Consider the following 10,558-nt stretch of genomic DNA (forward strand, 5'->3'; position numbering starts at 1 on the left):
ACACGCTGGCAGTAGCGCAATCATCAACAGACATGTCAATAAAACACACGTATATAACGTGGTGGGCTCTTTCCAGTTTGTAAAATAAGCAGGAACTCGATAACCAGTTTTAGTTGGATGTGGATCGAACGGTTTTCTGCAGAAATGTTTGTAGGATAATCCAAAAACAGCACCTGTCAAACTGTCTCCTACACCTGCTGCCTCTCCGTCCGCCATCTTGTTTCAGTCGAAACTTCTGGAAGCAGAACCTGATATTGCTGAGTTCAACATGTTCCTGGGTCAACATTTTTGTTGATCCTGGAACAACATTCAAATCAACCAATCAGATTTGAGGGACAAGTTTACAGATTATGTCAAGTTTAGGCTTAAAATCATGAATTGGTGCTTCTACATCAGTGTTATTCATCTATCATTTCCCTCTGATTTTTGGGATAAGTTATGGGTAGGGTTAGGTTTAGGGGTAGGAATAAGGTCAAGAGTAAATTTTCAGACTAGAATGTTGTTCCAGGATCAACAAAATATGTTGACCCAGGAACGCATCTAACTCAGCAATATCAGGACGTGCGAAGCAGGACAGCAGCGGTGAGCAATGAGGTGATGAGAGAGACGCAATGACATCAGCCAATCAAAACAGACGTCATTTATCATAAACCGAGCGTTTCTGACAGACGGTCACAATGAGGGTGAGATATTCATGTTTTTAAAATTTTTGACTTTTTGGGCACAAATATCTAAACATTCTTGAATCAAGATACATTTACTTCAGAAGAAAATGACTGAAGATATAAAGTCTTGTTTTCTGAAGAAAAAAAAAAAGTAAAAATTGCCAAAAATTAAATTAAGATTATTTTTCTTCCCTCATTGGCAGATATTTTTATGTGTGACTAATTCATGTACGTTAAATGTAAGTTAAATCTTTTATTTTGACATTAATGTAGTCACAATGCTGACAGAGTAAATATGTTAGAAAACAAAACCTTTATTACCCATAATATTCCCATTCACAGTAATCCACCTTCTCTATCATTTCATTTATTTTATGGCATAATCACACCTCTTTAAATATATAATAATGTCAAACACTGGCTAGTGCTGTACAGTAAAAAGACACTTCAAGCACAGCCGTCACTGTAATAGTTCACTGTAACAGTCGTCAAATAGCTGGAACATTAAGCATTTATGATGAATAATTACTGAAGATTAAATGCCATAATGATATATTATTATTGCTATTAATATTAGCAGTAATTTCTGTCATTTTATCTTCATTCGCAAGTGAAAATGTCTCAATTCCAGCTTTACTGATCAATGGTGTCGACCGTCCCTTTGCACCACCTGGTGGTGATTTCACCAACGAGTTTCACACGTGACTGGGTTGTGTTTACCCGCGGTGATAACAGGCATTTTAGTGACTATCTACTTTATTAAAGAGGCGTGTCGTGACCCTTTAAGATTCTGTTATTGAGGAGAAAATCTCTCATTTAGGAACATTTATTTTAAAGGTGTCAGATTCATTATTAAATATGATACTTTAGTTAATGATTAAACACTCACAGAGCTTTTCTGCAGTTGATCACAGCTGGTATCAGTCTTCTTCTCCCCTCATCTGACGTGTTGTATTTCATGAGGTTCAGCTCATCCAGTGGCTCCTCTGACATCTGAATCATGTAGGCGATTGTTGAGCAGTGAGACGAAGAGAGTATCTTCTCTGAGTGTTTGTCTGATTTCACAAACTCCTGAATCTCTCTGGACAGAGACTGATCTTTGACTTCCAGCAGACAGAGGAACAGATTGATAGATCTTTCAGTGGAGAGATCTCTATCTTCATCTTTTATCATCTTTTTAATGTACTGTGTGGTTCTCCTGATGCTCTCTGAGCTGTTCTCTGTGTGTGTCATTAGAACCTGTAAGAGTCTCTGATTGGACTCCAGTGAGACGCCCAGCAGGAACCGCAGGAACAGATCCAGCTGTCCATTCTCACTCATGAGGGCATTATATACTGCTGATGTTAGTAGATCATACAGAGAGTCTTTATCTACTGCTGATGTTAGTGGATCATACAGAGAGTCTTTACCTACTGCTGATGTTAGTAGAGAATACAGAGAGTCTTTATCTACTGCTGTTTGTAGAGCATACAGAGAGACTTTATCAGATCTGTAAAATCTGAATTCATCCAGTGGTTTCTTGTTCTTGATCACATGTGAATAAAACAGATAGAAAGCAGCGAGAAACTCCTGAAAGCTCAGATGAATGAAGCTGTAGACTTTCCTCTGATGAATCACAGATTCCTCCTTAAAGATCTCAGTGCAAATCCCAGAATACACTGAGGCGTCAGTGACGTCTATGCCGCTCTCTCTCAGGTCCTCCTCATAGAACATCACATTGCCCTTCATCAGCTGATTGAAAGCCACTTCAGCAAGTTTCACAATCACTTCTCTGTTGGACTTCAGCAGTTTCTCTGGATCTCTCTCTTCATACTTCTGATTCCTCATGTTGATCTGAATCAGCAGGAAGTGGATGTACATTTCAGTCAGAGTCTGAGGGATTTCTGCACTCAGATCTTCTTTCAGGAGCTTCTGAAGCACAGTGGATGAGATCCAGCAGAAGACGGGTATGTGGCACATGATGTGGAGGCTTCTTGCTCTTCTGATGTGTGAGATGATTCTGCTGGCTTGATGCTCGTCACTGATTCTCTTCCTGAAATATTCCTCCTTCTGAGGCTCATTGAATCCCTGAATCTCCGTAAGTAGGTTGATGTATCTGGAGGGGATCTGATTGGCTGCTGCTGGTCTGGAGGTGATCCAGATGAGAGCAGAGGGAAGCAGCTCTCCTGTCATGAGCTTTGACATCAACACACCCACTGACGAAGTCTCATTCACATCACAAACTGATGAAGTCTCAGTCACATCAGAAACTGATGAAGACTCATTCACATCACAAACCGATGAAGACTCATTCACATCACAAACCGATGAAGACTCATTCACATCAGAAACTTCCTCATCATCTGAAAACATCAGTGTGATTCTGCTTTCATCCAGACCATCAAAGATGAACACAACTTTACACTCCTCATAAATCTTTGAGTCCAGATCTTGAAGTTCAGGATGAAAGTCCAGCAGAAGTCTGTGAAGACTGTACTGATGATCTCGGATCAAGTTCAGCTCTCGAAATGGAAGCACAAACATGAAATCTACATCCTGATTGGCTTTTCCCTCGGCCCAGTCCAGAATGAACTTCTGCACAGAGACGGTTTTTCCGATTCCAGCGATGCCTTTAGTAAGAACAGTCTTGATCTGGTGTTTCTCCTCACGTCCTGGTTCAGGTGAGGCTTTAAAGATGTCATTGCAGTAGATTGGAGTGTCTTGTAAGTGTTGTGTTCTGGCTGTTTTCTCCATCTGGAAAACCTCATGTTGTTCATTCACTCCTTCACTCTCTCCCTCTATGATGTAGAGCTGTGTGTAGATCCTGTTCAGGAGGGTTTCATTCTCCTGGAGGTTCAGTCCCTCAAATAATCTCTCATACTTGTTCTTCATGCTGGTTTTGAGCTGGTCTTTGACTCTCTGTAGTTCATCATCTACTGCTTGAGGAGAATCCTGGTCTCCAGTCTGATCATCTCTGATTGGAAACAAAATACAAACATAAAAACATGTTCATCAATAAATCATGCAAGGAACAGCAACACATTTAATAGAGAAGTGTCAGTTTAACAGACTCCTGTTATATTCCACATATTTACATTAAACTTTAACATATTATCAGGAATTTAAGTCACATTTTCTATCATCTGAAATCTGCTGCATCTTATATTTGTCTGTTTTGGACTCTTGTGTAGAAGTTTTGGTCTCTTAGATTCCTGTCCTAGTTTTGTCTTGATTACTTGGGCTTTAAAAGACACTTAATATTCAGTTATCCATTAAATATTTAAGTGAAGATTAAATAATATTGATTAAATCTCTCTCAATAATGTAATTTTTCACCCATTTTGATTTAGAGTCAGTTGTGATTTACTTTCTGAAACTGTTTCCATGACTAAAATTCTGCTTTCTGCTTAGACCTGTACATATTTGTACATTTCATTATATTTATCTGGCTATATAAGTAAACACTAACATTATCTTTCAAACTGTTACCTAAATTATATTACATTCAGGCGCCAGATGAGGTTCAAGTTTAACCCATCACCAGTTACATGGAATTAAAGGAAATACACTTGAAATCATGACACATTTATAAGAGTATTCGTTGGCCACCACACAACTATCACCTGACATTTTCTTTGATTGAACATCCCATCGTCACCGGCACTATGAATTCTGAGATAGGGTGGGCCGTGACGGGTCCATCTGATGTTTCCTTCATTTGATCGAGAAACAAATAGCGCATCTGGACGACACATAGCCTTCATCACACCGCTGTGACTAGAGATGCACTGATACCCATATCAGTATAGGGGGCCGATATCAAGCTCATGTACTTTTACTCGTAAAAATACCCCCGATACCAAAGACCAATACCTCACGTGACGTAACTGACAGAATTGTCCGTGCACAGAGACACCGACAGCAGCAGCAGCAGCAGAAACAATGTCAGCCTCAGAGGTGTGGAAATACTTCAAAATTAATGATGACAACACACACATTGAGAACTGCATGCTTTAATCACAATTCGTTATCGATTAGTGAAGGTGGGATAACACTGAATGACACAGACCAGAAGCGCTCGCTCTCTCTCTCTCTTTCTCTTTTCTCATTAGCGCTCAATCAGTTCTCCTCACGTCTGAATGGTCAAATGCATAGATAGTTGTCAAAATGTCCATTGTGTGGATTATCTCACGTAAGTACAGTCGGTTATGGCTTAAGTGGACATAAACATTGGGGTGAAAACAGGATATGTGTCAGTATCCATGGATTCGGTCTTAAAGGGACCATAGCCTATATTTGTCATTAATGTTAATAAAACAACAAAATATGTTAAATAAATATATACATGGTAAATAAACCTACTGTATCTGAAAAACAATTTTTTTTATTTGTATCTTTATAGTATTTGTTTGTAAATTGGCAACAATTAAGCAATTATATATATTGGTAATTATGCCCTTTGAAGGTTATTGGACAGTGTGAAATTTGTTTGTTCTTCAAGTTTGACAAGTACATAAATATTATTACTTTTTTAAATTGAAGTACTAATAAAGAAGCTGTCCTACACAGGGATCTACAGTACCATTTTTCTTAAAAAAAACTTTCTGATCAATAACAGACATTAACTTTCCCCTTACAGGGCAATATTTTAAATTAATTTCTTGGGGCATTTGTACCATTATAAGAGCATTTTTTCTAATCTTATTAAATGTACGCATCATATTTAATCAATTTCTTAAAATAGAAAATTTGTTTTTAAATGTTAAACAATAAATCCAATTACAACAATAAGATCCAATCAGACTGTTACCAATCAAAAGAAATCATCAAATCCATGTTTGCACTGCAGAAGAGACACAGAAGCTCCATCTGAAGTGGTGTTATTTAGACATTTACATAGACTGCTTAATGCAGCTCATGGGTAAATAATGTTGTACAAATGTTTTTAAATATAATGTTTTGAATTTCGGTTTTGATTACTTTTTGGTTAATCGTCCAGCCCTAATTGAGACACAGCTATTGTGTCCAGTACAGGACAGTGTCTCACCTGGGGTCAGAGGTCACTGGTCCATCACTGAAGTTAACAAGAGGATTCATGGATTGATTGCTCTTCAGAGACACACAGCTGGGATCTGGAGATGAAGATCTCTTCCTGAAGATACTGAGATATTATTATTATTATTATATTCATATAAAACTTTAACTGTATACTAATATAATTAAATCAAATGTGATGCAGATTTTTTTCTCTCTTAAACTACAAAGACAGTTCACCTACAAAATAAACCACATTACATTGAATAGGTGTATTAGTCAAATTTCCCGCCAGTCTTATAAACACGGCACACTAATGTTATCGTGAGAAGGCGGAGCACAAGAGAACAACAGAGCTATAATGAACACACATGTTCTCATTCTGGTTTATTAAGGTTGATTCAGATCAAATACTGCCAAACTGACCAATATTTTGATGATGTTCTTCATAAAATGAGGAAAATTGGAAATATATGGTTCAGATTACTCAAATAAATGGAGGTGCCCTTAAATGGTCATGGTAATGGAGCTTGGGTGTCATCTAGTGAAAAAAAGTGGTACTGCGCCCAAACAAAATCTTACTGAAAGCTCATTTTTGAAATATTTCAACCTAAAATTTGGAATTTTGACATATTTGGCTTTTATTTTCTTGCCGTTTAAGAGTAAAACATGCTTTGTAATATATTATTATACAGTAAAATATAAACAATCATATTTTTACATTTTCATAAACCTAAACTTCTATAACTTTTTTTATTTCACTTTCATAATTTATTTCACTTCTACAGTAATCTGACAAGTGTCTTCTTTCAAACAAGACCAAACTTAGGTCTATATTCCAAAGGATTGTTGAACCACAACCATTTGTGTTTGGATAGATAATTTTCATGTCTGTGTGAAAAAGGGAATGACAGTTAATTAAACCCGTTTTTCTCAGAATTACGTTCCTGAAAATCAGATTTGGAAAAGGGCTTTCACATGGTGCTGAAACCAGTGATGGGTAAAATTTCATCATGTGATGGTTTTTCACAGATCACTTCACAAATGATCTCTTGCTGTTGTGTAAGTCAGTCTATTGTGTCCAGTACAGGACAGTGTCTCACCTGGGGTCAGAGGTCACTGGTCCATCACTGAATTCAGGAGGATGATTCATGGATCCATGACTCTTCAGAGACACACAGCTGAGATCTGGAGATGAAGATCTCTTCCTCTTCCTCGTCTCAAAGTCTGACATCTTCCCTGTATATGGAAACACTGGGAACATTACATTAATATTATATTTCTGCATTTAGCAGATGCTTTAATTACAAGTAATTTACAGTGTGTTCATTTCAGCACATATCCCAGTGAACAACATGTGCTCTAAGAATGTCTTGATACTAAGTTATGAAAACATTATTTCTAAATATTCTTTGAACGAACAAAATGTGTCTTAGTTAGGTGAACACTAAAGCAATATTTCATTTGATCATTCTGGAAACATTAAGGGAACGTTACTTTTGAATGTTTTCTGAATGTCCTGATAAAGTAGAAGTTAAAAAGAGACATTCATCTAACATTTGACACTAACAGATAACTTTCATTATATCACCATCTAACAGATAACAAACCATCTATTAAAGTTACTGGAAAGATGTTTGTTCACTCATGAGTTTGAGAGAACATTAGTCTTGTTATTTGGGATGTTCTCTGTGAACATCAAAGATAATATGAACACAACAAAGAACTGAATCATTAAATTAATTAAACTAGAGCTGGGTGACATATTTCATATCAGTGGATATTGATAATCATCAGGATAAATGTCAAATCTTTATTTCTTTCAAATAAAGGCAGATTTCTCCTCCTGAGGTAAAGTTGTAGAAACCAGAACATGACAAACACTTGCAAACAGGTGAACATTTCACACATCTGAGGTACAATATTCACAACATTTATAACAATAAAAAATCCATCAAAATATGCAGGAGTAAACTTTAGTAAAAATCCTTTTTCAGTCTATTTTCCTGAACAAAATTACGGAATCGCCCCTGCTTTGTTCCCTATATAACATTATAATTATCAGAAGACAAGAAAATGATTTCACAGAGGTCAAGTTACACCACATAAATATATCTTCAGTGGAAATATCTTAATCTGGATAAAGATTAGAAAAGTGAAGTCATAACGCAGATCCCGTATATGCACCTTCATTTCCGGTGTTACGGATCAACTGGGGATCATGTTAACTGGGGACGCGCGCGAGCACGCAGATAGTTTTACCTGGATTTCCAGCAGATGTTAGACGGCGACAGATTCGTCACATGCGATATTCCATGGATCATAGATTTAAAAATGCATGTTTGAACAGTTGTATAAACACTTTTATACAGACAGTGTACAGACACTTTGTCTTGTGTTTGTTCTAGCTGATTTTATTGATTTTGTTGATTTCATTTTCTGAGATCTCTTGCTTAGGTTTCAATTACAACCTCTGTATCCTAAAACAACCATGTTTCATTCTGGATTCATGACTGATCTAAACTAAACATTTTCTTTGGCTTAGGAATTATAAAAACACATTGTTTCATTTTTTTTCTAAATGATTAAAATAGCAGAACAGAACTCTGTTTATAACAATTCTGTATTTATTACTGAAGTTTCTTAGAATCATAGCCTAATCAATTAAAATAACTGAATTTAATGCTTAAAGTAATGTTGTGTATGTATTGTACATTCAGTTAGGTGCTTGAATTTAATTGATAACCTGTTATTCTGTGAACACTGAAGAACACTGCCATGTTTACATTTTAAAGATGACACTGTGTTTAAACAGTGTTTAACAACTAAACATGAACCATGCTGTAATATCTTTCTTAATGTCTCATAGGTTCTTTTTCCAGTTTCCATACTGTCTTTCGTATGAACGTCCTGTGACAACCAATCAGTGGCAACCACAAGTTTCTCATGACTTACATAAGCAGGACATATTATACTGTATTACAAAATATTACACATTTTGCTAATTCCTAAAGACAGTATACATCACTAAACTCATAATCATTTGGCACCTCACACAAATACAATGCTCTCCCAAACAATTAGAATAGGAAACTGAATATATGACACCATAGACTGTCAGTTTTATAAATACAATTTAATGAGCGTGGGCCTCTTTATATGTAATATAAATTTGAATTATACCAGTTATCTTTATTTGGTACCGACCTCACTAACATTTGGATTCAGCCTTTGTGAAGATTTTAAGTGAACTCAACACCTGTGAAGAGATGAGGACAACACCATGCGAGGACTTCAGATGACACCAACTCTGAATCAACATGCAAAATTATCCTTATATTATAATCATTATTGCCTTAATATGTTTCTGCTTAACTGAATTATGTTAACCATACTTCTATTATCAAAGAACCATACATTTTTGCCATATGAACATTACATTGAGAGTAATTTCTTACATAACAGATTTCTCTTCATAATGTACACATACATTTTATGTAGCCTGCTTTGAAGCTAGGCCTTTATGTATTGTTAAAAGGGCTTTTTGTGATTTTGCACCTGTTAACTATGCATATATTTGTTGATCATTCCCTTAAATAAATATTCCCTTAAATAAATAACATATTTAAAATATTTAAAAAAAAAAATGCTTGACATCCTTTTTAAACCATGGAAATATTGCTGCAGAATTTTTTATAATAATAATAATAATAATATAAAAACATATAAACAAGTGCTTTAAAAACGTAAATAGCTTTTTTATTTAATGCACCTACAAAATTGTTGTCAGAAACGAACTCCAAACGGCGTCTGATACATTTGAAGAGCGACAGGGGAAACAACAAAGTCCAATAATAATACAAACATTCACAAATAATGTGGTAAGCGTTTAAATCTCCTCCGTAGAAAATTCCCTGTGACGAATCTAGTGCTGAGCAACATCTGCTGGAAAGTCAGGTAAAACTGTCTGCGTGCACGCGCATGTCCCCAGTTGACATGATCCCCAGTTGATCCGTAACACCGGCGTCATCCATTCATGAGCGTCGGTGTTTGTTGTTGTCAGTGAACAAGAGTGTGTCACGATCATATAAACACACAGAACAACATCATATAACAACATGACACGATATTAAATAAAGCTGATAACTGAACTTACCGTCAAACTCATTGATGTTCGTTCAGCACCGACACTTAAAGCTCGAATCAAAACGAAACCGAAACAAACATCTTTTCTTCTTCTTCTTCTTGTAGGATTCCGGCAGTGCAGACGCTGCTAAGAGTATTACTGCCCTCCACAGGTCAAAGTTTGAACTAAATTTTCACATACAGTCCTGTGTCACGAAGAACTGAAGAACATCCTCAGGGATCAGTTTATGCTTATTACTGTGTCCAAACAAAGATAAAAACAGAAAAAGCCTCAACTCCAAGTTCTGCTAGTTTAACAAATAATAATAATATATTTTCTACATTCCAGGAAAACACACCTTACTGTTTCCAGACTCCCACATTCCCCATAGTCCAGAAACATGTTTTCCTGCTATACATAAAGAGTACTTTAACCCACAGTGCTCCAACCTCAATCCACACAGTTTCACTGAATTCCTGCGGGACATCAAAGTACAGAAACATCTTTTCTTAACATCAGGTTTATAGAAAAGTAGTGTCTACCCCTAATTTCCTTTTCCCACCCAATTTGCCATTCTTTTATTAAGTCCTCTTTAATTCTTTCTCTCATTTCCACACTCCCAATAACACATGAACATCTCCTTCTCTTCCTAAGCTCAATGTTAATCATCTGCTCATTCCCCATCACCCCGTCATGCCCGGGAACCCAGATAAAACTGATATCGCAATCAAACCTAATTCTAAAAATCACATCC

At 36.3% G+C, this 10,558-nt stretch overlaps 1 protein-coding gene across 4 annotated transcripts; it reads right to left on the reverse strand.

Moving 5' to 3' along the window:
• Window positions 1-1,407: 1,407 nt before the first annotated feature.
• LOC125261999 (NLR family CARD domain-containing protein 3-like) lies at window positions 1,408-9,978 on the reverse strand. Of its 4 annotated transcripts, none has more exons than XM_048180557.1 (4): window positions 9,835-9,978; window positions 6,782-6,932; window positions 5,692-5,796; window positions 1,408-3,618 (listed from the first exon to the last, which is right to left on the reverse strand). In XM_048180557.1, the coding sequence occupies exons 2-4, from the start codon at window positions 6,910-6,912 to the stop codon at window positions 1,551-1,553; spliced, it is 2,304 nt and encodes a 767-aa protein (XP_048036514.1). In that variant the 5' UTR covers window positions 6,913-6,932; window positions 9,835-9,978; the 3' UTR covers window positions 1,408-1,550. The 4 variants fall into 4 exon arrangements, with proteins under 4 accessions (XP_048036514.1, XP_048036511.1, XP_048036513.1 ...); XM_048180554.1 differs by having other exon boundaries at window positions 5,692-5,805; XM_048180556.1 differs by having other exon boundaries at window positions 5,692-5,805; window positions 6,782-6,917; window positions 9,835-9,894.
• Between the last annotated feature and the right edge of the window lie 580 nt (window positions 9,979-10,558).

Source organism: Megalobrama amblycephala, unplaced genomic scaffold (assembly GCF_018812025.1).
Source record: "Megalobrama amblycephala isolate DHTTF-2021 unplaced genomic scaffold, ASM1881202v1 scaffold547, whole genome shotgun sequence".
NCBI classification, from domain to species: domain Eukaryota; kingdom Metazoa; phylum Chordata; class Actinopteri; order Cypriniformes; family Xenocyprididae; genus Megalobrama; species Megalobrama amblycephala.